Below are 27,998 nucleotides of genomic sequence, written 5' to 3'. Positions count from 1 at the left end.
GCACAGCTGTGTCAGGCAGAAGGATCTCCATGGATGCAATTGTGCTCCTAGTGCTCAGCCTCTGCTGTCTGCTTCTCCTCTCACTCTGGAGACAGAGCTCCGAGAGAGCGAAGCTCCCTCCTGGCCCGACTCCTCTCCCAGTTTTTGGTAATTTCTTCCAAATAGATGTGAAGAACATCAGCCAATGCTTGACCAATGTAAGTATTCTTTGTGCCCCGCCAGTACCTTATAAAGAATTTAAACTGACAGTTGCTGTAGATGAAAATCTAGTATCAGAGGCAATTTAGTAATAAATAGTCACAAAGTCAAAACTCTTTCAAAGTATTGTGTATCTTATGACTCTTATAGGTGGCCATTGTCGGGATTTCAGTAATGAGTGGGGTTTCAGGTGAAAGGACATTTACTTTGCATTTTCTAAAACAAAAAATTCCACAAAATTGCAAAATTTGTGACTATGTCCTATCACGACACAACAACAACAAAAAAAAACAAAACCTTTTCCATTATTTTTGGTTGAAGATCAATAGTGAGTAATGATTTATTCAATAAGTCATTAATAATAATGAAATAATAGAATTTTAGAAAAACATTTTATTAAGGTTATCTATTTGATGTTGCACTCTAACAAAGTAACTGATTCCTAATTTAACTAAATACCAACGGACAAGGAATAACACAAGAAATGCAACAGAGAAGCCAAGATTTCAACATATTTGGTGATGTTTGTAACCAGCCATAGAAGGAACTATTTTTTTTCCAGGAAATATTGCATGCCTATGGTGCAGCTCCCGTGGTGCCCACTCTCTGTGTTTGTAGTAGCATTATGCCAAATCTGGTTCCTCAATAGAATCAACTGTGGTGACTTACAAATTTGCATTTCGAAAGGAAGTGGGCCTTTACATTGATGCTTTATTATTGCAACATTTTGTTTATTCCATTGGACCACTTGCCTATTTTTGTGAGTACCAGACAGTTTCTATCACATAATTCTATAATATAATTTGGTATCAGTTGTTGTTATATCTCAAACAGCATTTTTACTCCTTAGGAGGGCCTTGACTATTTTTGGTCTTTTTAGGTACCATATGATGTCCTCTGCTCTTTTTCTAAACCTGTAAATATGGCATCAGATATCTGATGTGTAGCATTAAATCTATAAATGTAGTAGTATGAGTTTAGTAGTATGTGTGTAGTTACTCAGTTTATATTTCTTCTCTGATCTTCTGACTACAGTTGCCAGTGGTTGAGGAAAGTGTCCCCACACCCGTGGGCTGGAGGTCTGTAGGTCAGAGTGGAATGGCCTCTGTTCAAAGAGGGTGTTTGTTCCTGAGTTGGGGAACTGGGACATGGTGGGAAAGATGGGAGGCTTGATGGTGGTTAGGGTGGGCAGGCGCTGAGACAGAGGGGGCAGTCAGCAGGCATGTATATTTCCTGTATGGAGTTCTGGTGGTCAGCGTCCTGCTGAATGTTTTGGTGTGAAAATTCATTGTAATCCTTGTATGAGAACTACCTGAGTCTTGAACCATTATATGGTTTACTGCAGGTGATCAATAATTTATATTCACCCTAATATGATATAGTCTTCACAACTATTTATAATTAATCTTTTCCTGAATAAAATTATTAAAATAGAGTGAGTGATATTATCAGTGCGAATGAAAGGTTGACTCCATGGATATTAAAATGATTTTTTTTGCTAGTATTTACATTTTTCTCTCCTATTTTCAGTTCTCAAAAGTCTATGGCCCTGTTTTCACTGTGTACTTGGGCATGCAGCCCACTGTGGTGTTGCATGGGTATGAAGCAGTGAAGGAGGCTCTGGTTGATCATGGGGAGGAGTTTGCTGGAAGAGGAAGCTTTCCAATGGGTGAAAGAATTAATAAAGGCCTTGGTAAGTAACTATACATGTTCATATGGGGGGGGGTGCAGTGTTTCTGGTGAAAGAGAAGACTTAAAGGAGGGGTGGGACCTCTTCTCTAGGTACAGGTTGGACCTCTCTGTGGTTTCCACCCATCAAATCTCTCATTTGTCCCTAGAATATTTTTCTAGTGCTTTACCATTTATTTTTTATGAAATTTTATTTTTTATAAAAACTATATTTTTTCAATGTACATACCAATCACGGTTCCAACTTCCTCTCTTCCTCCTACTCCTTCCAACTTCCCCTCCACCACACCCCCATCCACTCCTCAGAGAATGTAAGGCTTCCCATGGGGAGTCAACAAAGTCTAGCACATTGCTTTGAGGCAGGACCAAGGCACTCTCCACTATATGTAGGCTGAGCACGGTATCCCTCTAAAGAGAATATATTTCTGAAAGCCAGTGCAAGCAGTAGGGAGAGACCCCGTTTTTCTATTTCTTTAGGCATTGTTTTGAGCAATGGAAACAGATGGAAAGAGACAAGGCGCTTCACTCTCACAACTCTGCGGAATTTGGGCATGGGCAAAAGGAACCTTGAGGACCCTGTTCAAGAGGAAGCACAGTGCCTTGTGGAGGAACAGGAAAACCAATGGCAAGTGCAGATTTCTGCATTTGCATCTTAGTCTAAATGTGTGTGTGTGTGTGTATGTGTGTGTGTGTGTTGTGTGTGTGATGCTGATCATACCCATTCTAAAATTTTCTTTGTTTTTAAATCAGAAACAATGAATATGTTTCATGCGAATATTCTTTTGAGCTGAATAATTGTGCACAAGTGTATTTTGTCTTTGTGGATCATTTCACCATGGTATGATTGCTATTTATAATAGTGGCAGATCCCAATCAGAGGATATTTGTTTTCCTTTTCTTGGTTACAGAGGTTTGAGGAAATTAACTGAGCAGTACAGAGATTCTTCTAGGCCAATGTTTATAGTCCTGGGTAACAGTGATATAATTTATAATTTTCATTTCTTAGCCTTGTGTAATAGAATTTTCATCACTATTTTGTCTGCTGTGGCATGATCTTAAAATTGTATTGTCATTTGTTTAAAAATTATTAACTACATTGCGAATTTTATAAGTGTGTTTTATTATTTTTTTATTTTTTTTTATTGAGAAAAGGAAAAAAAAAAGTATCCGCCTCCTCCCAACCTCCCATTTCCCTCCCCTTCTCCCACCCTTCTCCCCCTCATCCCAAACTCCTCTCCCCCTCCCTCTCCAGTCCAAAGAGCAGTCAGGGTTCCCTGCCTGTGGAAAGTCCTAGGTCCGCCCTGCTCCATCCATGTCTAGGAAGGTGAGCATCCAAACTGGCTAGGCTCCCACAAAGCCAGTACATGAAGTAGGATCAAAACCCTGTGCCATTGTCCTTGGCTTCTCATCAGTCCTCATTGTTCACCATGTTCAGAGAGTCCGGTTTTATCCCATGCTTTTTCAGTCACAGTCCAGCTGGCCTTGGTGAGCTTCCATTAGATCAGCCCCATTGTCTCAGTGGGTGGGTACACCCCTCGTGGTCCTGATTTCCTTGCTCATCTTGTCCTTCCTTCTGCTCCTCATTGGGACCTTGGGATCTCAGTCCAGTGCTCCAGTGGGTCTCTTTCTCTATCTCCATCCATCACCAGATGAAGGTTGTATGGTGATATGCAAGATATTCATCAGTATTGCTATAGGATAGGGTCATTTCAGGTTCCCTATCCTCAGCTGCCCAAAAGACTATCTGGGGACATCACCCTGGGTTCCTGGGAGCCATACTACGGTCAAGTCTCTTGCCAATCCTAAGGTGGATCCCTTACCTAAGAATTGTGTTTCCAATGCTCCACTGTCCAACCTTCCTTTATCCCAACCCCCCTGTTCCCCAAGATCCCCCCTCCTTCCCTTCTCACTTTTCTCTCCCCATCTCTTCTTACCCTCATCCCACCCCACCCCCAAGATCCCAATTTTCTGCCCAGCTATTTTGTCTACATCCCATAGCCAAGAGGATAACTATATCTTTTTCCTTGGGTTCTCCTTCTTATTTAGTTTCTTTAGGTTCACCAATTGTAGTCTCCCTGACCCTTATTTATGACTAGAAACCAATTATGAGTGAGTACATCCCATGTTCATCTTTTTGGGTCTGGGATACCTCACTCAGGATAGTGTCTTCTATTTCCATCCAATTGCATGCAAGATTCGAGAAGTCATTGTTTTTTACCGCTGAGTAGTACTCTAATGTGTATATATTCCATACTTTCTTCATCCATTCTTCCATTGAAGGGCATCTAGTTTGTTTCCAGGTTCTGGCTATTACAAAGAATGCTGCTATGACCATAGATGAACAAATGCTTTTGTCATATGATAGAGCATCTCTTGGGTAAATTCCCAGGAGTGGTATTGCTGGGTCCAGGGGTAGGTTGATCCCGAATTTCCTGAGAAACCGAAACACTGACTTCCAATGTGGTTGCATTCCCACCAGCAATGGATGAGGGTAACCCTTCCTCCACAGCCTCTCCAGCAAAGGCTATCATTGGTGTTTTTGACTTTAGCCATTCTGACATCTGTAAGATGATATCTCAAAGTTGTTTTGATTTGCATTTCCCTGATTGCTAAGGAGGTTGAGCATGACCTTAAGTGTCTTTTGGCCATTTGAACTTCTTCTGTTGAGAATTCTCTGTTCAGTTCAGTGCCCCTTTTTTTAATTGTGTTAATTAGCATTTTAAAGTCTAGTTTCTTGAGTTCTCTATATATTTTGGAGATCAGACCTTTGTCTGTTGTGGGGTTGGAGAAGATCTTCTCCCAGTCAGTAGGTTGCCTTTTTGTCTTAGTGACAGTGTCCTTTGCTTTACAGAAGCTTCTCTCTTTTAGTAGGTCCCATTTGTTCAATGTTGCCCTTAATGTCTGTGCTTCTGCGGTTATACATAGGAATCAATCTCCTGTGCCCATCTGTTGTAGGGTACTTCCCACTTTCTCTTCTATCCTTTTCAGTGTATTCGGGCTGATATTGAGGTCTTTAATCCATTTGGACTTGAGTTTTGTGCACGGTGATAGATATGGGTCTATTTTCATTCTTCTAAAGTTTGACATTAAGTTGTGCCAGCACCATTTGCTGAAGATGCTTTCTTTCTTCCATTCTATACTTTTAGCTCCTTTATCGAAAACGAGGTGTTCATAGGTTTGTGGGTTAAAATCCGGGTCTTCTATACGATTCCATTGGTCGACTTCTCTGTTTTTTTGGCAGTACCACACTGTTTTCATTACTGTAGCTCTGTAATAGAGTTTGAAGTCAGGGATGGTAATGCCTCTGATGGAGGAAGGTCATTGGCTAATAATGGAACTGCCTTGGCCCATTTTATTGGTTGGAAGCTAGGTGGGAGGAGTAGGCAGAACAGGACGCTGGGAGGAAGAGGAAGTGAGCTCAGTCTCTCGACAGCTCTCCTCTTGGGAGCAGATGCCGGAGAGAGACGCCATGCCCCGCCCCCGGGAAGAAGCTCCGACCCAGGATGGACATAGGCTAGAATCTTCCTGGTAAGCGCACCTTGGGGTGCCATACACAGATGATTAGAAATGGGCTAAATTAATATGTGAGAATTAGCCTAGAAGAGAATGGGCCAAGCAGTGTTTAAATGAATACAGTTTGTGTGTTGTTATTTCGGGCATAAGCTAGCCAAGCAGGCGGCTGGGGTGTTGGGGATACAGCCCCGCCACTCTTATTACTACATATGGCACCCCACGTGATGGACTAAACCCACTTAAAAAACCTGAGAAGGCTTAAAAATAAGGGAGAGAGAGTTTAACACAGATTTTTGCTGTTTGTTGGTGGCGTGCTGTAGAGAGATTTCCTGATTAGGCAACAGTAGCAGAAAAAATGCTGTGTCATTTTAAAGCGTGACTTCCTGGGGCTGTGCCGCCATTGAGATCTCTGTCTGGCTCCTGCGGGAGACAGAGCTTTTGAATAGAGCATTTGGAGTAAAGTGCTACGATTTGTTTGACGGCAACTAGACTCGCTGTGTTCTCGGTTCTGCTCTGCTTGTTAGAGGCAAGCATGCACTTTCATCGAAGAGAGGCTTCCTGACTCAGCTTTAAGTGCAAAACCCTGCATCTCATTAAGAGGTCCTGCCACGAAATACTTAAATGGTGTTGACGAAAAGCTGAACGCATGCTTTTCGGTTTTCAGCCATAGCAGGAAAAAAGCTGTGCCGTTTAAAAATGCCAGCTTTCTGTGCTGTCCTGCCAGGGCAAACTCTGACTCTTTTACGCAGGCGGTTTGTGCGGTTTGCAAGCACAGGCTGCTGAAGCTCGCTTGCTGGCTACAGCCACTACCTCAGCCATGAGGCTGGAAAGCTAAGGAATGGACTGGATCTAGCTGACAAAGCCACACCTTTAATCCTACCCATATTGCTCAGTAATTTAAAGGCTCGTGTGGTCAGAAAAAGAGAGATATACAGTAAAGAGAGTTTCAAAGACAGAAAATTTCTGAATGGTTTAAAGTGTGTTAAAAATATATGCAGACTAAAAGTTGAAGTTCTTAAAGTACAAAACAAAAAAAGGAAGAGAGTTGTTGTGTGTGGTAGCACACGCCTTTAATCCCAGTGCCTAGAAGGCAGAGACAAACAGATCTCAGTGAGTTCAAGGTGTAGTAGTGTACACCTTTAATCCCGAATGCCTGGGAGGCAGAGACAGGCAGATTTCTGAGAGTTCAAAGAGAGCCTGGTCTACAGAGTTACTTCAGGTCAAAGATACAGAGAACCTGTCTCAAAAAGCAAAAAGTTAAAAGTAAAAATAAACAAACTAGAGGTTAAAACAAAGCTGTACAAAGATGGAAAATACACAGAGAATCTTGATACTGTATGCTATTATGCTCTCTTTGAATTATTTGAATGCTGAGGAAGGAGCAACAGCTGCTAAAAGATATTTATTTATAAATACTGCTGAACTAATCCAATATAGATATTTTGAATTTGGATCTAAGGATATGATACTTTGGAAAGGAGTTTCTTATTTTGTTTTCACAGAGGATGAGACGCTGTTCATTTCTTCTATTCCAATTTGGTATGATGGACCACGTCCTCCTGAATGGTTCCTGTGCACGCCTTCAAAAAATTGCTTCGCTCAACTGCCAACTGAGATGAAACTAGCACACAGGTTATACCATGAAAGACCTAATTAACGACGCCCCCATTCAGCAGGAAGCAGTTTGGAGAGAAAAAACTGCGCCCATGTTCCCAAATATGGTTTATAAACGTTCTTTTACTTTTAAAGGGGGATATGATATAGGTATGAATAATTTGCATTAGTATAGATTTTGCTTTTAGTATAGATAGAGATTTAAGGTCAATTTTGTTATATGTATAAGTGTTTCTGATTTTGATTAAGGTATTGTGATTGTGTAGTTCATTTAAATATGTACTGTATAATTAAGAAATATAGGTTGTTAATGGATAATCATCGATAATAGTAAAGCTTGTAGTCATGTTAGATTTTCTAGATATATAGAGATATATTTTAGATAGACATTCTTCATGTCTTTCAAAGATTACAGAATAGGACATTTAATGTCTTAATAACTGAGGACTTTTCATGACAATGAGACACTCTGCTCCTGGCACCACCAATGTACATCAAGAGGAAGATGGGCATCGAAGAGGCACCTTATGGAGTTTGATAGCCATTTGGGCAAGAAACTGCTCTTGCCTGGACTATTGCATAAACTGGACACAGAGAACCCGCAGAGAGTGGACTACTGAACTTGCCTAAGGTGAGATGATCTTTCGGGGTTCCTGATTCATTTTGAAAGAGTCTGCGAGACATTCTTCAGGACACAACAGATAGTGACTAAACTGTCTTTGAATTTTCCTGCTTTATGGAAATGTCTGCTGGATACCATGGGCCTGGAGGCTGAAGATGGATGCCCCAATGGTACAAAAGAACTTTGGGTGACTGTCCAGGCAGCGAGATGTCTATGTCATTTCTAGAGTTTGAAGTTTCTTAGTTCTTGTTTACTTAGGTAATATTATATCTTTCTGGAGTCTTTGATGGAGTTAAGAATAGTTAGTTATAGTTATAGTTTTCCTTAGTTATGATAAAGATTATTGTAACTTTTACTTGATAACTGTTTTGTTATATGTAATTTTGCTATGTTAAAGTTAAAGCCTTTTTTTTTTTTTGTTTAAACCGAAAAAGGGGAATTGATGGAGGAAGGTCATTGGCTAATAAAGGAACTGCCTTGGCCCATTTTATTGGTTGGATCTAGGTGGGAGGAGTAGGCAGAACAGGACGCTGGGAGGAAGAGGAAGTGAGCTCAGTCTCTCGACAGCTCTCCTCTTGGGAGCAGATGCCGGAGAGAGACGCCATGCCCCGCTCCCGGGATGAAGCTCCGACCCAGGATGGACATAGGCTAGAATCTTCCTGGTAAGCGCACCTTGGGGTGCCATACACAGATGATTAGAAATGGGCTAAATTAATATGTGAGAATTAGCCTAGAAGAGAATGGGCCAAGCAGTGTTTAAATGAATACAGTTTGTGTGTTGTTATTTTGGGCATAAGCTAGCCAAGCAGGCAGCTGGGGTGTTGGGGACGCAGCCCCGCCGCTCTTATAACTACATGCCTCCGGAGGATCCTTTATTGTATAGGATTGTATGGCTATCCTGGGTTTTTGTTTTTCCATATAAAGTTGATTATTGTCCTCTCAAGATCTGTGAAGAATTTTGATGGGATCTTGATGGGGATTGCATTGAATCTATAAATTGCCTTAGGTAGAATTGCCATTTTTACTATGTTGATCCTCCCAATCCAAGAGCAAGGGAGGTCCATCCATTTTCTGGTATCCTCTTCAATTTCTTTCTTCAATGCCTTAAAGTTCTTGTCAAATAGATCTTTCACTTCCTTGGTTAGATTTACCCCAAGATATTTTATGCTGTTTGTGGCTATCGTGAAAGGTGAAGCTTCTCTGATTTCCCTCTCTGCTTCCATATCCTTGTTGTATAAGAGGGCGACTGATTTTTTGGAGTTGATCTTGTATCCTGCCACATTACTAAAGCTGTTTATCAGCTGTAGGAGTTCTTTGGTGGAGTTTTTGGGGTCGCTTATGTACACTATCATATCATCTGCAAATAACGAAAGTTTCACTTCTTCCTTTCCCATTCGAATCCCCTTGATCCCATTATGTTGTCTTATTGCTATTGCTAGAACTTCAAGCACTATATTGAAGAGGTATGGCAAGAGTGGACAGCCTTGTCGTGTTCCTGAGTTTAGCAGGATGGCTTTGAGTTTCTCTCCATTTAATTTGATGTTAGCTGTTGGCTTGCTGTATATAGCTTTTATTATATTTAGGTATGACCCTTGTATCCCTAATTGCTCCAAAACTTTTATCATAAAGGGATGTTGGATTTTGTCAAATGCTTTTTCAGCATCTAATGAAATGATCATATGGTATTTTTCTTTCAGTTTATTTATATGCTGGATTACATTGATAGATTTTTGTATGGTGAACCAGCCCTGCATCTCTGTGATGAAGCCTACTTGATCATAATGGATAATTTTCCTAATGTGTTCTTGGATACGGTTTGCCAGTATTTTGTTGAGGATTTTTGCGTCGATATTCATGAGTGAGATTGGCCTGTAATTCTCTTTCTTGGTTGAGTCTTTGTGTGGTTTTGGTATCAGAGTAACTGTAGCTTCATAAAAGGAATTTGGCAATGCCTATTCTGTTTTTATATTGTGAAATACATTAAGGAGTATAGGTATTAGGTCTTGTTGGAAGTTCTGGTAGAATTCCGCATTGAAACCATCTGGTCCTGGGCTTTTTTTGGTAGGGACGTTTTTGCTAACAGTTTCTAATTCTTCGCGACTAACAGGTCTATTTAAGTTGTTCACCTGGTCCTGGTTTAACTTTGGTATATGGTATTTATCTAAAAAAGTGTCCATTTCTTTTACATTTTCCAGTTTTGTGGCATACAGGCCTTTGTAGTAAAATCTAATGATTCTCTGAATTTCCTCTGTGTCTGTGGTTATGTCCCCCTTTTCATTTCTGATCTTATTAATTTGCATATTCTCTCTCTGCCGTTTGATTAGTTTGGATAGGGGTTTATCAATCTTGTTGATTTTCTCCTGGAACCAGCTTTTTTTTCTTTGGTTCTTTGTATTGTTTTCTGTGTTTCTATTTTGTTGATTTCAGCCCTCATTTTGATTATTTCCAGTCTTCTACTCCTCCTAGGTGAGTCTGCTTCTTTTTTATCTAGAGCTTTCATGTGGGCTGTTAAGTCTCCAATGTGTGCTTTTTCTGTTTTCTTTAAGTGGGCACTTAGTGCTATGAACTTTCCTCTCAGGACTTCGTTCATAGTGTCCCATAAGTTTGAGTATGTTGTTCCTTTATTTTCATTGAATTTGAGGAAGACTTAATTTCTTTCTTTATTTCTTCCTTAATCCAGGTGTGGTTCAGTAGTTGACTGTTCAGTTTCCATGAGTTTGTAGGCTTTCTGGGGGTAGCATTATTGATGAATTCTAACTTTAATCCATGGTGATCTGATAAGACACAGGAGGTTATGAATATTTTTTTGTAACTGTGGAAGTTTGCTTTGTCACCGAGTATGTGGTCAATTTTCGAGAAGGTTCCATGAGCTGCAGAGAAGAAGGTATATTCTTTCCTATTTGGTTGGAATGTTCTATAGATGTCTGTTAAGTCCATTTTATTCATGACCTCCATTAATTCTCTTATTTCTCTGTTAGGTTTCTGTCTGATTGATCTGTCCATTGGTGAGAGAGGATTGTTGAAGTCTCCTACTATTAGTGTGTGAGGTTTGAAGGCTGCCTTGAGTGTTAGTAATGTTTCTTTTACATACGTGGGTGTTTTTATATTAGGGGCATATATATTCAGGATTGAGACTTCATCCTGATGAATTGTTCCTTTTATGAGTATAAATTGTCCCTCTCCATCTCTTCTGATTGATTTGAATTTGAAGTCAACTTTGTTAGAAATTAGTATGGCCACACCTGCTTGTTTCTTAGGTCCATTTGCGTGATAAACCTTTTCCCAGCCCTTTACTCTGAGTTCGTGCTTGTCTTTGTGGTTAAGGTGTGTTTCTTGTAAACAGCTGAATGTTGGATCCTGTTTTCGTATCCAATTTCTTAGCCTGTGCCTTTTTATAGGGGAGTTGAGCCCATTGACATTAAGTGATATTAATGACCAGTGGTTGTTAATTCCTGTCACTTTATTAGTAGTAGTGTTTGTGTGTTTCCTTTCTTTGAGTTGTGCTGGTGAAGGGTCTCTTGATGTCTGAGTTATTGTGGTTTTTGTTGGACTCCTTGGTTTGTGATTTTCCTTCTATTACTTTCTGTAAGGCTGGATTTGTGGCTACGTATTGTTTAAATTTGTTTTTATCCTGGAAAATTTTGTTTTCTTCATTTATAGTGAACAAAAGCTTTGCTTGGTATAGTAGTCTGCGCTTGCATCCATGTTCTCTTAGTTTCTGCATACATCTATCCAGGACCTTCTGGCTTTCATGGCTTCCATAGAGAAATCAGGTGTAAGTCTGATAGGTTTACCTTTATAAGTAACTTGGCCTTTTTCCTTTGCAGCTCTTAATATTCTTTCTTTATTCTGTATGTTTTGTGTTTTGATTATTATATGGCGAAGAGATGTTTTATTTTTGGTCCAGTCTATTCAGTGTTCTGTATGCTTCTTGAACCTTTGAAGGAATATCTTTCTTTAGGTTGGGAACATTTTCTTCTATAATTTTATTAAATATATTTTCTGGACCGTTGAGCTGCACTTCTTCTCCTTCTTCTACCCCTATAATTCTTTGGTTTGGTCTTTTTATTGTGTCTCAGATCCTGAATGTTTTGTGATTTGAATTTGTTGGTTTTGCTGTCTTCTTTGATCAGTGTGTGTATTTTCTCTATGGTATCTTCAGTATCTGAAATTCTTTCTTCTATCTCTTGTAATCTGTTGGTAGTACTTGTCTCTGTATTTCCTGTTCGTTTACCCAGATTTTCCATCTTCATCCTTCCCTCGGTTTGTGTTTTCTTCATTACTTCCATTTCATTCTTCATGTCTTGAACCACTTCCCTTACCTGTTTGATTGCTTTTTCTTGTTTCTTTTGGTTTTCTTGGGTATCTTTGAGCGCTTTATTCATTTCCTCTACCTTTTTTTTTGTGATCTCTAATTGTTTATGGCAGTTTTTCACCTCCTGTTTAAGGTCTTCTATTATTTTCATATAATTCACTTTTGAGTCGATTTCTCTAATTCTTCTAGAGTAGTTTGTACAATTCTTCTTATTTCGGGATCTCTGGATTCTGGTTTTGTCACGTTGCCTTTCAGGTTGTTGGAGGAATTCTTGCCTTGTCGCCTTCCCATCTCTTCCTTCAAATGGATCTAGGAGAGGCCTGGTGTCTTGGTCCAGTCTTAGCTGTGACTGACTCTCTGATTGTAACTCTTCAGTGTAGAAGCAGGAACTGTCCAGTCCAGATGGAACTTCTGAGCACCAAATCATAGACGCCTGGTAGTCCAATGACCCGCGGACAAAAGGGAGAACTTGGGGGGGCAGGGCGGAGACGAGTAGAACACAGGACACCCTGCAGCAAAAGCCGAAGGTGCACATGCTCCCTTTGGGGGAAGTCCTTGAGGCCTGCCTAGTAGGCAAGCACTCACCTCTCTGGGTGGGTAGCCTTCGTGTAGGAGCAGAAAACTGTTCCTGAGCAAAGGACCTAGCAGATAATGCAGGCTTGTGTGGGGGGGGAGTTGGGTGTAAGAAAGACAGCCCTGCAGAAGGAGCTGGGGGAGGGGGGAGTTTGTGGTCTCTTCTGGGTCAATCCACCCCTGGATAGCACACACTCACCCGTCCAGATGGAACTCCTCAGTACCTAAACAGGGCCACCTGGTAGCCCGATGATCCGGGGACAAAAGGAAAAAAACCTGGCAGGCGGGGCGAGATCTGCTCTGGGTGGGTCGCCCGTCCAGATGGAACTCCTCAGTACCTCCCTAGTGGAATTCTTAAAGTCATGTACGTATGCTATTATATCATCTGTAAATAATGGTATTTTGACATATTCCTTTCCAGTTTATATCCCCTCGATGTCCTTTAGTTGTCTTATTGCTTTAGCTAGAACTCAAATATTTTACTGAATAGATATGGAGAGAGTGTGCAGTCTTATCTTGTTCCTGATATGGGTAAAATTGCTTTGAGATTCTCTCCATTTAATTTGATGTTGGATACAGGCTTGCTGTAAAGTGTCTTTATTATGCTAAAATATGCTCTTTATATCCATAACCTCTCCAGTGTTTTTTTTTTTTTATCTTGAGGGGGTGTTGGATTTAGTAAAGGCTTTTTTATTGCAATCTATAGAGATAATCATGTGTTTTTTCTTTAAGTTTTATTCATATGGTAGAGATTATATTGACAGATTTTTGTATGTTTAACCATCCTTGCTTCTCTGGGATGAAACTTACTTGGTCATGATGAATGATCTTTATGATCTATTCTTGGATTCAGTTTACCAGTAATTTATTGAGTATTTTTCATTTGTGTGGATAAGGGAAATTGGTTTGTAATTCTCTCTGTTTTTGTTGAGTTTATTTGTTTTGGGCACCAGGGTAACTATGGCCTCATAAAATGAATTTGGCAATATGCTTTTGTTTCTACTTTGTAGAATAATTTGAGGAATGTTGGTGTTAACTCTTATGTAAAAGTCTGGTAGAATTCTGCACTGAAACCAGGTGTTGTCTGTGGATAAGTTAGGCTGTGAGCTATAGCAAAGAGGAAGGGAGAGAAGGATAAGGTAGGATGGTCTGTGGGATCCACAGGAGGCATGGATGAGGGAAAATGAACAGCAGCTGGTATGCTGTTTCAGTGCTAAGGGGAACTATCAGAACTGTTTCTGGAATAGCAGAAAGAGTGAGGAAGGTCTGTGTACAGCCTCCAGGTAGCCTTTTGGTAGTCAAACACTAACATCTTTTTGCTCCATTTTTAATTAGTTTTTTATTTTCCAGTTTTCAAAAGTCTATGGTTCCGTGTTCACTCTATACTTGGGCAGGAAGCCTACTGTGGTGTTGCATGGATATAAAGCTTTAAAAGAAGCCTTCATTGATCATGGAGATGAGTTTGCTGGAAGAGGAAACTTTCCAATGGCTGAAAAGATTGGTAAAGGTCATGGTAAGTGCCCATGTGCCTACAAGTTCATGCATCTATCTCTCCATACACCTATGTGTTCATGCATGTATGTTGGGCTGTGGTCACAGGGAATTTGAGAATGGAATGTAATCTTGAAAACTTGTTCAGACCCAACTTGGCTTTCTGTTTGGCAGCCACCCATCAGCCCCACTACCTTATTTGGGAATCTTCCTACTCATATCTGTTTTTTCTTTTAGGCATAGTTTTTAGTAGTGGGAGAACCTGGAAGGAGATGAGGTGCTTCTCACTAATGACTCCATGGAACTTTGGAATGGGGAAGAGGAGCATTGAGGACCGTGTTCAAGAGGAAGCTGGCTGTCTTGTGGAGGAATTGAGGAAATCCAATGGTGAGGGTTACTCATCATAGACTTCTGTCTTGTTTTTATGTCTTTGAGTAGTTTTGAGGGTGGCTAGAGCTTTCATTCTGTGTTTTGGCTCTGTTTTCATATGGAAAGTGTGACTTGCAGTAAAAAATTTAGGAGAGCTTTTATATCTGTGATTTTTGTTTTATGAAGGGATTCTGCCAGTTGTAGAGGATCTAAGTCATCATTTTCTTTAGATATTTTTCACCTGTTTTTAAAATCCAAAATGTCTATATAAATTTTTGTTTTTGAACTTACTTTCTGATGTTTTAAGGAAGAATAATTTTCCTCAGCATAAACATTAATTTCAGTAGCAAATACTTGGTATGTGAATATGCATCACGGTTGTATAGAGCAGAAACCTAGTGGTAAAATTGTTCTTAAGTGGACTATGTTGTATAGCTGACACATGTCATGCCCAGGCATAAAGTTCTGGTGGATATTGCTTTGTAACACATTTTTTTACATGACAATATCTTAATAAAGGCCTATTGGTTCATTCTCTTCTAAAACCATAGCATAATTTGTACAAGACAGAATGTACTCTTTCTAATATTTTATGGTTTTGATTCACAGTTTTGAACAAATATATCATTGCATGATTCTGTAAAATTAATGTTCAGTTTTCAGTAATGTATGCAGCTAGGCTCCACTATTGGTTCCATCTTCATTTATTCATCTCATCTCCCTCTGTTTGCTGTATTTACAGTTATATGTTTATGAAAATAATTGTATTTTTTTTTTGCTCTCAAGATTACAATTGCTTGACATACTTTTCACAATGAAACATGACCTGTTTTTTAAATGCTATCTTTTAAATTAAGTGAAAGGAAAAAAGAGTGATATTTCTTTTCTGAGTCACATACACCCACACTCACATATACTCGTAGCCGCTTACCCATATCCATGAGTGTAATACATTTTAAAAATAAACTTCTCATGGCGCCAGCCTGGGACGGGGAGCTCGGGGGTTTCTTGGCCCCCTGTCCTGCTTGGGCTCTCTGCAAGGCCTCTACTCCCTGGGTGCTGCCTCTTTCTTCCTGGCCCACCCAGCTTCCGTCCAGAGCCCTCCTTACTTCGCCCCCACTGCCCTCTTTTGGCGCATGGCATCGCCCAGCCCAGCCTATCTGGGCGCTGGGTCCGAGTACCCGGGGCTCCCGGGCAGGCAGCAGTTCCTTTGTTTCTGGGGCCTGCCTGCACCAAGCGGGGTAGGTGCTTTGTTTGCGAGCTGCCCAACCAGCACGGAGGCCTGATCTTTCGGCGCCAGGAGACCCAGCATTGGGAGAGCCAACATTGGGGAGAGACAGCGTTTGGTAGGCAAGGAGACCTGATCCGGTAAAAGAAGATCCATAGGGAGCATTTGGAAGAAGAGATGGGCCGACGTCAAGGCAAGAATTCGCCCAACAACCTGAAAAGCAACATGAAGCTACCAGAAACAAGCGACCTCACAACGGGAGGACAAGAACCCCTTAATCAAGAGGAAGGAGAAAAGATTGACTTCATGAAAGTGATTGACACCTTTAAACAGCATGTAAAAAACGCCCTTATAGAAATGGATGAGAAATATAACAGAAAGTTTGAAGAATTGAATAAATCAGTGAATGATACCCTAGAACACCAAGGAAAAACAATCAAACAGATAATGGAAACAGTTCAAGACTTGAAAACTGAAATGGAGGCAAAGAAGAAAACACAAACAGAGGGCCGTCTGGACATGGAAAATCTAGGTAAACGAATAGAGACTACAGAAACAAGCATAACCAGCAGAATACAAGAGATAGAAGAAAGACTCTCGGAATCTGAAGATACCATAGAGAAAATAAACACACTGATCAAAGAAAACAGCAAGTCCAACAAACTCTCATCACAAAACATTCAGGAAATATGGGACACAATAAAAAGACCAAACCTAAGAATAATAGGAGTAGAAGAAGGAGAAGGGCAGCTCAATGGTCCAGAAAATATATTTAATAAAATTATAGAAGAAAACTTTCCCAACCTAAAGAAAGATTTTCCTTTGAAGGTGCAAGAAGCATACAGAACACCGAATAGGCTGGATCAAAAAAAAACATCCCCTCGCCATATAATTATCAAAACACAAAGCATACAGAATAAGGAAAGAATATTAAGAGCTGCAAAGGAAAAAGGCCAAATTACTTATAAAGGTAAACCTATCATACTTACACCTGACTTCTCCATGGAAACCATGAAAGCCAGAAGGTCCTGGATAGATGTACTGCAGAAACTGAGAGACCATGGGTGCAAGCCCAGATTACTATACCCAGCCAAGCTTTCATTCACTATAAATGGAGAAAATAAAATTTTCCAGGATAAAAACAAATTTAAACAATACGCAGCCACAAATCCAGCCTTACAGAAAGTAATTGAAGGAAAATCACTAACCAAGGAGTCCAACAATGACCACAATAACTCAGACATCTAGAGACCCTTCACCAACACAAAACAAAGAAGGGAAACACACAAACTCTACGACTAAAAAAAAAAATGACCGGAGTTAACAACCACTGGTCATCTATATCACTTAATGTCAATGGACTCAACTCACCTATAAAAAGGCACAGGCTAAGAGATTGGATAAGAAAACAGGATCCAACATTCTGCTGTTTACAAGAAACACACCTCAACCACAAAGACAGGCACCTACTCAGAGTAAAGGGCTGGGAAAAGGCCTATCAAGCAAATGGACCTAAGAAACAGGCAGGTGTGGCCATACTAATCTCTAACAAAGTTGACTTCAAACTTAAATCAATCAGAAGAGATGGAGAGGGGCATTTTATACTCATAACAGGAACAGTTCATCAGGATGAAGTCTCAATCCTGAACATCTATGCCCCTAATATAAAAGCACCCACGTACATAAAAGAAACATTGCTAAAATTCAAGGCAGCCATCAAACCGCACACACTAATAGTAGGAGACTTCAACACTGCTCTCTCACCAATTGACAGGTCAATCAGATAGAAACCTAACAGAGAAAAAAGAGAATTAATGGAGGTAATGAATCAAATGGACTTAACAGACATCTATAGAACATTCCATCCAAATAGGAAAGAATATACCTTCTTCTCTGCAGTTCATGGAACCTTCTCGAAAATTGACCACATAGTCGGTAACAAAGCAAACATCCACAGTTACAAAAAAATATTAGTAACCACCTGTGTCTTATCAGATCACCATGGATTAAAGTTAGAATTCAACAATAATGCTACCCCCAGAAAGCATACAAAGTCATGGAAACTGAACAGTCAACTATTGAACCATAGCTGGATTAAGGAAGAAATAAAGAAAGAAATTAAAGTCTTCCTGGAATTCAATGAAAATAAAGAAACAACATACCCAAACTTATGGGACACTATGAAAGCAGTCCTAAGAGGAAAGTTCATAGCACTAAGTGCCCACTTAAAGAAAACAGAGAAAGCTCACATTGGAGACTTAACAGCCCACCTGAAAGCTCTAGAAAAAAAAGAAGCAGACTCACCTAGGAGGAGTAGAAGACTGGAAATAATCAAAATGAGGGCTGAAATCAACAAAATAGAAACACAGAAAACAATACAAAAAATCAATGAAACAAAAAGCTGGTTCCTGGAGAAAATCAACAAGATTGACAAACCCCTATCCAAACTAATCAAACGGCAGAGAGAGAATTTGCAAATTAATAAGATCAGAAATGAAAAGGGGGACATAACCACAGACACAGAGGAAATTCAGAGAATCATTAGATCTTACTACAAAAGCCTATATGCCACAAAATTGGAAAATGTAAAGGAAATGGATACTTTTTCAGATAAATATCATATACCAAAGTTAAATCAGGACCTTGTGAACAATCTAAATAGACCTGTTAGTCGCGAAGAACTAGAAGAGGTTATCAAAAACCTCCCTACCAAAAAAAGCCCAGGACCAGATGGTTTCAATGCGGATTTCTACCAGATCTTCCAAGAAGATCTAATACCTATACTCCTTAATGTATTCCACAAGATAGAAACAGAAGGGTCATTACCAAACTCCTTTTATGAAGCCACAATTACTCTGATACCAAAACCACTCAAAGACTCAACCAGGAAAGAGAACTACAGGCCAATCTCACTCATGAATATCGACGCAAAAATCCTCAACAAAATACTGGCAAATCGAATCCAAGAACACATCCGAAAAACTATCCATTATGATCAAGTAGGCTTCATTCCTGAGATGCAGGGCTGGTTCAACATACGAAAATCTATCAATGTAATCCAGCATATAAATAAACTGAAAGAAAAAAACCATATGATCATTTCATTAGATGCTGAAAAAGCATTTGACAAAATTCAACATCCATTTATGTTAAAAGTCTTGGAGAGATTAGGGATACAAGGGTCATACCTAAATATAATAAAAGCTATATACAGCAAGCCGACAGCTAACATCAAATTAAACGGAGAGAAACTCAAAGCCATCCCACTTAACTCAGGAACACGACAAGGCTGTCCACTCTCGCCATACCTCTTCAATATAGTGCTTGAAGTTCTAGCAATAGCAATAAGACAACATAATGGAATCAAGGGGATTCAAATTGGAAAGGAAGAAGTTAAACTTTCGTTATTTGCAGATGATATGATAGTGTACATAAGCGACCCCAAAAACTCCACCAAAGAACTTTTACAGCTGATAAACAGCTTTAGTAATGTGGCAGGATACAAGATCAACTCCAAAAAATCAGTTGCCCTCTTATACACAAAGGATATGGAAGCAGAGAGGGAAATCAGAGAAGCTTCACCATTCACAATAGCCAAAAACAGCATAAAATATCTTGGGGTACATCTAACCAAGGAAGTGAAAGATCTATTTGACAAGAACTTTAAGACATTGAAGAAAGAAATTGAAGAGGATACCAGAAAATGGATGGACCTCCCTTGCTCTTGGATGGGGAGGATCAACATAGTAAAAATGGCAATTCTACCAAAGGCAATTTATAGATTCAATGCAATCCCCATCAAGATCCCATCAAAATTCTTCACAGATCTGGAGAGGACAATAATCAACTTTATATGGAAAAACAAAAAACCCAGGATAGCCAAAACAATCCTATACAATAAAGGATCTTCTGGAGGCATTACCATCCCTGACTTCAAACTCTATTACAGAGCTACAGTAATGAAAACAGTGTGGTACTGGCATAAAAACAGAGAAGTCGACCAATGGAATCGTATAGAAGACCCGGATTTTATCCCACAAACCTATGAATACCTCATTTTTGATAAAGGAGCTAAAAGTATACAATGGAAGAAAGAAAGCATCTTCAACAAATGGAGCTGGCACAACTGGATGTCATCCTGTAAAAGAATGAAAATAGACCCTTATCTATCACCATGCACAAAACTCAAGTCCAAATGGATTAAAGACCTCAATATCAGCCCGAACACACTGAACCTGATAGAAGAGAAAGTGGGAAGTACCCTACAGGAGATGGGCACAGGAGATCGCTTCCTATGTATAACCCCAGAAGCACAGACATTAAGGGCAACATTGAATAAATGGGACCTACTTAAACTGAGAAGCTTCTGTAAAGCAAAGGACATAGTCACTAAGACACAAAGGCAACCTACTGACTGGGAGAAGATCTTCACCAACCCCACAACAGACAAAGGTCTGATCTCCAAAATATATAAAGAACTCAAGAAACTAGACTTTAAAATGCTAATTAACCCAATTAAAAAATGGGGCACTGAACTGAACAGAGAATTCTCAGCAGAGGAAGTTCAAATGGCCAAAAGACACTTAAGGTCGTGCTCAACTTCCTTAGCAATCAGGGAAATGCAAATCAAAACAACTTTGAGATATCATCTTACACCTGTCAGAATGGCTAAAATCAAAAACACCAAGGATAACCTTTGCTGGAGCGGCTGTGGAGGAACGGGTACCCTCATCCATTGCTGGTGGGAATGCAATCTTGTGCAACCACTGTGGAAGTCAGTGTTTCGGTTTCTCAGGAAATTCGGGATCAACTTACCCCTGGACCCAGCATTACCACTCCTGGGAATATACCCAAGAGATGCTCTATCATATGACAAAAGGATTTGTTCAACTATGTTCATAGCAGTATTATTTGTAATAGCCAGAACCTGGAAACAACCTAGATGCCCTTCAATGGAAGAACGGATGAAGAAAGTATGGAATATATACACGCTAGAGTACTATGCTGTGGTAAAAAACAATGACTTCTCGAATTTTGCATGCAAATGGATGGAAATAGAAAACACTATCCTGAGTGAGGTGTCCCAGACCCAAAAAGATGAACATGGGATGTACTCGCTCATAATTGGTTTCTAGCCATAAATAAGGGCCACGGAGTCTACAATAGGTGAACCTAAAGAAGCTAAGTATGAAGGGGAACCCAAGGAAAAACATATAGTTATCCTCTTGGCTAAGGGAAGTAGACCAAATTGCCGGGAAGAAAATTAGGATCTTGGGGGTGGGGTGGGATGGGGGTAAGGGGAGATGGGGAGAGAAAAGATAGAACAGAAGGAGGGGGGACTTGGGGAATCAGGAGATTTGGGATAAAGGAAAGGTGGATAGGGGAGCACGGAACCACAATTCTTAGTTCAGGGAACCACTTTAGGGTGAGCAAGAGATTTGACCCTAGAGGGGCTCCCAAGTGCCCAACATGAGGTTCCCAGTTAGTTCCTTGGGCAGCTGAGGATTGGGAACCTGAAATGACCCTATCCTAGAGCAATACTGACGAAATTCTTGCATATCATCATAGAACCTTCATCTGGTGATGGATAGAGATAGAGACAGAGACCCACACATGAGCACTGTACTGAACTCCCAAGGTCCCAATGAGGAGCAGAAGGAGGGAGAACATGAGCAAAGAAGTCGGGACCACGAGGCGTGCACCCACCCACTGAGACAGTGGAGCTGATCTACTGGGAGCTCACCAAGGCCAACTGGACTGTGACCGAAAAAGCATGGGATAAAACCGGACTCTCTGAACATGGCGAACAATGAGGGCTGATGAGACGCAAAGGACAATGGCACGGGGTTTTGATCCTACTTAATGTGCTGGCTTTGTGGAAGCCTAGCCAGTTTGGATGTTCACCTTCCTAGATATGGACAGAGGGGGGAGGACCTAGGACTTACCACAGGGCAGGGAACCCGGACTGCTCTGTGGCCTGGAGAGGGAGGGGGAGAGGCGTGGGGGGAGGGTGAGAAGGGTGGGAGGAGGGGGAGAAGGGTGGGAGGAGGGGGAGGGAAATGGGAGGCTGGGAGGAGGTGGAAACTTGTTTTTTGTTTATGTTTTTTTTCTTCTTTTCTTAATAAAAAAATTATAATCACAAAAAAAATAAACTTCTCACTCCTTGACATAATAAGTTATGTATTGAAATAGCACTTTCATGAATGCTATAGTGTTTAAAAGCATATGGCATTCAAACAACTAACTCAATTTATTATTGTCAAATGTTCTATTACTTATCTGAGGTACTTTTGATTCAAGATATTTTTATTTTAGGGTCTATGAGTTTGATTTTTGTAAGTGCTTTATATAAAAGTGTAACCGTTTGAATTTGATTATGGAGACATCCACAAAGAATACACAAATGTTAAAATGTAAGGAATTTAGGGGATGATGAACAATGTTAGTTATTTCACCTGCTGCTGTAATAAAATACCTGGTTAAAGCAACTGAAGAAATGAAGAAATTATTTGGGCTTATAGTTTTAGTTTTAGTCTATTGTGATGGAATTGTGTCTTGGTCACCCTATAAGTTTGGTGAAAGCAGAGATAAGAATTCTCCTAATTGGCCAGGTTTCTTCCATTTATGGAGTCTAGCACCAAAGACTAAGGAATGGTGACCTCCTCATATAGGATCGATCTTCCCAGCTCCCTAGCATGTCCAGAAGCCACTATGCCTGGTGATGCTAAATCCTGTCAAGTTGGCAATCAGTATTAATCATTACAGACATTTATTTCCTATGAAAGGGAGAAAATCAGAGGGATTTGAGACATTGAAGTGAGAATTAAAAACCATCTTTTTCTACTTTTGTTTTCTTTCTTTTGAGGGCATATTTCAAGCAAAGGTTCTCATCTTAATTTTACCACAAGAAATCCATTTTATGTTTAATGTTTATTAATACAAATTTCAGTTCATATAACATAGATGTGTTTCTTTTACATATTAGCTTTCTGAATATATGAAGTCAACACGTTCTCTCTATTTATTTATTATACTCTACTTGCTAAGGACACGAGCCTTTAATCCTATATATAAATTTTCCTAAGTTCCTATCATTCTTTCCCTTTCTTCTTTTTTGGGCGCAGATGCTTTTCCCCCTTTACTTTTGTTTGTTCTTCAAGAAGTGTGTACAGTGCATTTTGATCATATTCACACTCCACCTCTTCCCAGATCCCCCTGCCTTTCATTCCCATGCATCTTTGTATCATGTTATCCAGAGGCATCACAAAGAGACTCGGATCTCCCCAAAAGTCTTGAATTGCTGAGGGTTTAAAAAGTCTCTTTTCCAAACCTCCGAGGAGATAGGCAAGTCAATAAAGGGGTGAGATAAAGACAGTATACTCAATGTCATGATTTGGATAGGTGGTCAGATCAATGAAACCATATAAAATATAAAAATGATGTACAGATGTAATGCATATTGTTATGTCTACCAGCCATCTGTGGGTAAGACTTGTCACAAGTTCTTTTACCTATTAGGTGATAGAGTGTTTTACACACATTTATTTCAGTGGTATTAATGTTTGATTTCCTTCTGCATGCTGTGAATATGTTTTATTATCATTCCTTAATAAAGAAACTGCCTCAGCCGATGGGAGGGCAGAATAAAATCGTGTGGGAAATCTGAACATATATGTGTATATATATATATGGAGAGAGAGAGAGAGAGAGAGAGAGAGTTGGAGTCAGAGAGACGCCATGTAGCTGCCAAAGGAAAAAGATAAAAGATGCCAAAACTTACTGGTAGGCACAGCCTCATGGTGATTCATAGATTAGCACAAACATGGATTAATTTAACACATAAGAGCTACATAGAAATATGCCTGAGTCATCAGCTAAGCAGTGTTGTAATTAATATTGTTACTATGTGATTATTTGGGTCTGGGTGACTGGGAAACAAAAGTTAATCTCCGCTTATGTGACGTTTTGCAATTTTTCCCAACTCTTCAGGTTCACCCTGTGACCCCACCTTCATCCTGGCCTGTGCTCCTTGCAATGTCATCTGTTCCATTATTTTCCAGAATCGTTTTGATTATAAAGATCAGGAATTTCTCAACTTCATGAATGTCCTAAATGAAAATGTAGAGATTCTAAGTTCCCCTTGGATGCAGGTGAGCTCAAGCTTCTTTCTTTAAAAATAAAACAAAACAAAAACCAATAAAACCCCCAAACCTCTTCTAGATATATGTTTTCTGAAATTCCAAATATATTTTTAGACAAATGAAAGCCTGACTGTAGGTTGTTTCATTAAATCTCAAATCACTTTCTCTAAAAATCAATGCTCAGAAGATCCCGACATAACTCAGTGGACATCTGTTTTAGTTTTGAAATCTGTTAGCAACAAGGCTTATGTTTCATTTAATACTTTAGAGATCTTGTCAAAAACACTTTGGAGGAATTTCATAGTGAGAATATTTTCTTCAAGTTGGGACAGTGTATGGAATCATTGAAACTGCCAGTACCCCTGAAGTATGGCAGTGTTTATTAAATATTAAATAGTAAGCAGCTGACATCCTAAGTAGCAATATGTCTGCATAGGAGTGATAAAATGTTTAAATGGTGTTTGGATCCCATCACATTTATTCCTGTGTTGAACTGCGTTAATAATTTGTCTAAACAATTTTGAAGAAATCATCCGGCTGGTCTGCGCAGGTTCACAATTATACTTAAAAAATTCTTAAGACTCTCACTGCTAAAATTCTTATTCTGTGTCTGAGAGTGACTGATGGAAATTAAGTAGCAAGTATGACATCAGTGCATCTATTCAGGATATCCCAAGTTCCTTTATCTCTGTTGCAGTCTAAAAAATGTAAATCATATCAATTCATGGTGTTTTGTATTCAAGGTTGTAGTGAAGAAGTTGTGGAGAAAATGAAGGAGCTGGTGTAACATTTATGTATGGAATAAAGATTGTGTGAGATTTTGTGCAGTGGTTATCACGTGTGAGCTGGTTCATTACGCTCTTCTATCGACATCTTCACAAGCAAAGAGAATTTTTGCATGCACCATAAAAATACTTCATCTAAATGGAAAATATATTTTATTTATTTTGTGTTTATACTTTCTGGCCAAGGTCCACTATAAGGCACACTTATATACATCTCATGTTTTAAACTTTCATCATTTTCTTTTGTAGATTTGCAACAATTTTCCTGCTATTATTGATTATCTACCAGGAAGACACAGACAATTATTTAAAAATTTCACTTTTACAAAACATTATTTTTCATCAAAAATAACAGAGCACCAAGAATCACTGGATATTAACAATCCTCGGGACTTTATTGATTGCTTTCTGATCAAAATGGAGCAGGTAAAATGATAACAGACCTTCAATTTAGTTATTTGTTTGCTTGAGTATATTTTGTTCCATGAATAAAATATTCATGTTTTACAGTGATATTCAAATGGTAAAGGCCAGTAATGTTTGACAAGCACTTTGTGTTCATAACATATAAATGAATTAGTTGTACGTATCCCAGATAGCATAAAGTTAAGTAATTTGAATATATTGAGCCCAAGTTTTAGACCAAAATAATCTTATAATGCAATAGGCCCATGGAATCAAAACATTTCTAAACCTCTCAGAAAAAAATGTCATGACATAATAGAAAAATGAAAGTTGTCTTTGCAGACAATGTATGAAAACTTAAAAAAAGCAGCTCAAGCTAGCCAGACTTTCTACAGCATCTGCATATTGAACTAAAGTTTAAAATATTAGCTATGGACAGCTGAGTGAATTTCAGACGAATTATTAATTGTAGCATGTGGTGTGAGAAGGGAATGATTAGTGCAGAAGAGTAAAGGTGACTTAACTGAGTATAACTTCAAGTGGATTCACGTGGACGTGAAATTAAAGATTGATGTGTATTGGGTACCTATATGAATAAATGCTCCTTCTGTCATGGCTCCGTTTGTTGTAAAGCCACTATTCTCATTGAACACTATTGGAACTTATCTTAAAAGTAAGGTGTTTGTTTGTTTGCTTTGTGATCTCTCTATTCTGTTCCACTGAACCGTACCCTTATGCTAGTTGTGTCCTGGATTTAGTATTCTTTTTTTTTTTTTTTTTTTTTTTTGGTTTTTCGAGACAGGGTTTCTCTGTCTATTTGGAGCCTGTCCTGGAACTAGCTCTTGTAGACCAGGCTGGTCTTGAACTCAGAGATCCGCCTGCCTCTGCCTCCCGAGTGCTGGGATTAAAGGCGTGCGCTACCGCCGCCCGGCTGGATTTAGTATTCTTATTCAAGCAGTATACTTCTCCCATGAGACTCAGGGACTTCCCATCTTTCTTTACTACATTTACAATTGGGAGGTTCATCTTTGGGAATATCCCTAACACAATGTACTATTTGACTTTTCTCCTCCTTTTCTTTTTATGTGTATTTGATGTGGGAGTCCCCTTTGTGTTCTGTGATTACCACTAATGAATGAAGAAAGTGCTTTGGCCTATTGATAGGGCAGAATTTAGGTAGGCGGGGAGGACTAGACTGAATGCTGGGAGAAAGAAGGGTGGAGTCAGAGAGATGCCATGGAGTCACCCCCAGAGTCAGACATGCCGAAGAAACTTAAGCTGGTTAGCCATTGTCACGTGGTGATACAGAGATTACTAGAAATGTGTTAATTTAATATGTAAGAGTTAGCCTATAAAAATTTATAGCTAATGGGCCAAGTAGTGATTAGTTAATATAGTTTCTGTGTGGTATTTTGGGTTCTGGGCAGCCAGGATAAACAAGCCGCTCCATTCAACATGTATTTTGAGTAAGACATCAAAAAATGAAACGAGGCTTTAATTCTTTCACTTTTGTCTCTTTGGGAAGATGGTACACTGTATGGTTCACATGATTGAAGAGTCTCATGAAAAAATTTTTCCAGACAAGACACTGGGTGTAGGAGGTAAAGATGGGTCAGTGGGTTTCCATATTTCTTGAACACATGTCAGTTTCTTCTTCTATGGCATGCTGTAAGGTCTGTCATGTTAAACTCAGCATATGCAAGTCATTTTATTCACTCTGTACATTGACAAAATTTTGCTGGCTAACACTGTAAAATCATTCCTAGGAAAAGAACAACCCAAAGACAGAGTTTACCTGTGAAAACTTGTTCTTCTCAGCAGCTGACCTGTTTTCTGCTGGGACTGAGACAACAAGTACAACACTGAGGTACTCTCTGCTGCTCCTGCTCAAGCACCCAGAAGTCACAGGTAAGGACACAGGTGGGAAGCAAGAAATTCAGAAAGGAACTGGAAGAAACACATGGAGTCCTGTGTTTTGTTTTTCTCAGGGAAGCCTCAGAAATTAACTGTGTGTGCCATTGCAATCTGCTACATATATCAAGAGGACTGAAGTAAGGTGTCTCAGCTCTTAGCAGAGCTCATATTTCATAAAAGTGAGGTTGGAAGGCAGGAAGAAAGACCAATAAAATATTGTTCCAGAGCCTGAGGACTTTTTTTTTACTTATTCTGACAATTCTTTTGTTGGAATAGAAACTCTCCTCACAGAAGAAGATATACCAATTCTAGATTTTTAATGAGACATAATCCTGGAAATTATTCTAAAAGTTTAGGTCCATTAAAAAGGCTTTGCCATTTTGCCAGAATTTCTAAAGGGATTTCATTTATTATTCTAGAAGTAAGTTTTCATAAAAATATACAGCATAGCACAGATTATTGGGGGAGTATCCTATAATTGTGTCTTTTTTATTTCTTTTTTTAAAAATTTATTTATTTATTATGGATTAAAGACCTATAATTGTATCTTAAATTAAAAAATATTCTATGTATGTGAATGTTCTTTTGTTTTGAAAAATGCCTTTATATATGGAATATATACACGCTAGAGTACTACGCTGCGGTAAAAAACAATGACTTCTCGAATTTTGCATGCAAATGGATGGAAATAGAAAACACTATCCTGAGTGAGGTGTCCCAGACCCAAAAAGATGAATATGGGATGTACTCACTCATAATTGGTTTCTAGCTATAAATAAGGACCATGGAGTCTACAAGAGGTGAACCTAAAGAAGCTAAGTAAGAAGGTGAACCCAAGGAAAAACATATAGTTGTCCTCTGGGCTAGGGAAGTAGACCAAATTTCCGGGGAGAAAATGGGATCTTCGGGATGGGGTGGGATGGGGGTAAAGGGAGATGGGGAGAGAAAAGGTAGAAGGGAAGGAGGGGGGACCTGGGAAACAGGAGAATTGGGATAAAGGAAAGGTGGATAGGGGAGCACGGAACCACAATTCTTAGTTAAGGGAGCCAGTTTAGGGTGGGCAAGAGACTTGACCCTAGAGGGGCTCCCTAGTGCCCAAGATGAGGTTCCCAGTTAGTTCCTTGGGCAGCTGAGGATTGGG

General features: G+C 39.5%; 1 protein-coding gene across 1 annotated transcript; it reads left to right on the top strand.

The window, feature by feature from the left end:
• The first annotated feature begins 29 nt into the window (after positions 1-29).
• Positions 30-26,949, top strand: LOC121454106 (cytochrome P450 2C25-like). The gene is made up of 7 exons (XM_041661309.1): positions 30-197; positions 1,729-1,891; positions 2,365-2,427; positions 14,316-14,402; positions 23,602-23,762; positions 24,788-24,964; positions 26,710-26,949. Exons 1-7 carry the CDS (start codon positions 30-32, stop codon positions 26,947-26,949), a joined length of 1,059 nt encoding a protein of 352 aa, XP_041517243.1.
• The last annotated feature ends 1,049 nt before the right edge of the window (positions 26,950-27,998 follow it).

Source organism: Microtus oregoni, unplaced genomic scaffold (assembly GCF_018167655.1).
Source record: "Microtus oregoni isolate MIOR12 unplaced genomic scaffold, Mior012 000012F_ref0000307, whole genome shotgun sequence".
In the NCBI taxonomy this organism is placed as follows: Eukaryota; Metazoa; Chordata; class Mammalia; order Rodentia; family Cricetidae; genus Microtus; species Microtus oregoni.
Note: the sequence above shows the minus strand (reverse complement) of the source record. Positions and strands in the feature narration are given on the sequence as shown.

Excerpts from the sequence above, each read along its gene's own strand:
- LOC121454106 (XM_041661309.1), top strand. The coding sequence starts at position 30 with ATGGATGCAATTGTGCTCCTAGTGCTCAGCCTCTGCTGTCTGCTTCTC. Across the intron at positions 198-1,728 it reads TCAGCCAATGCTTGACCAAT|TTCTCAAAAGTCTATGGCCC; the intron begins GTAAGTATTCTT and ends TCCTATTTTCAG. Across the intron at positions 1,892-2,364 it reads AAGAATTAATAAAGGCCTTG|GCATTGTTTTGAGCAATGGA; the intron begins GTAAGTAACTAT and ends CTATTTCTTTAG.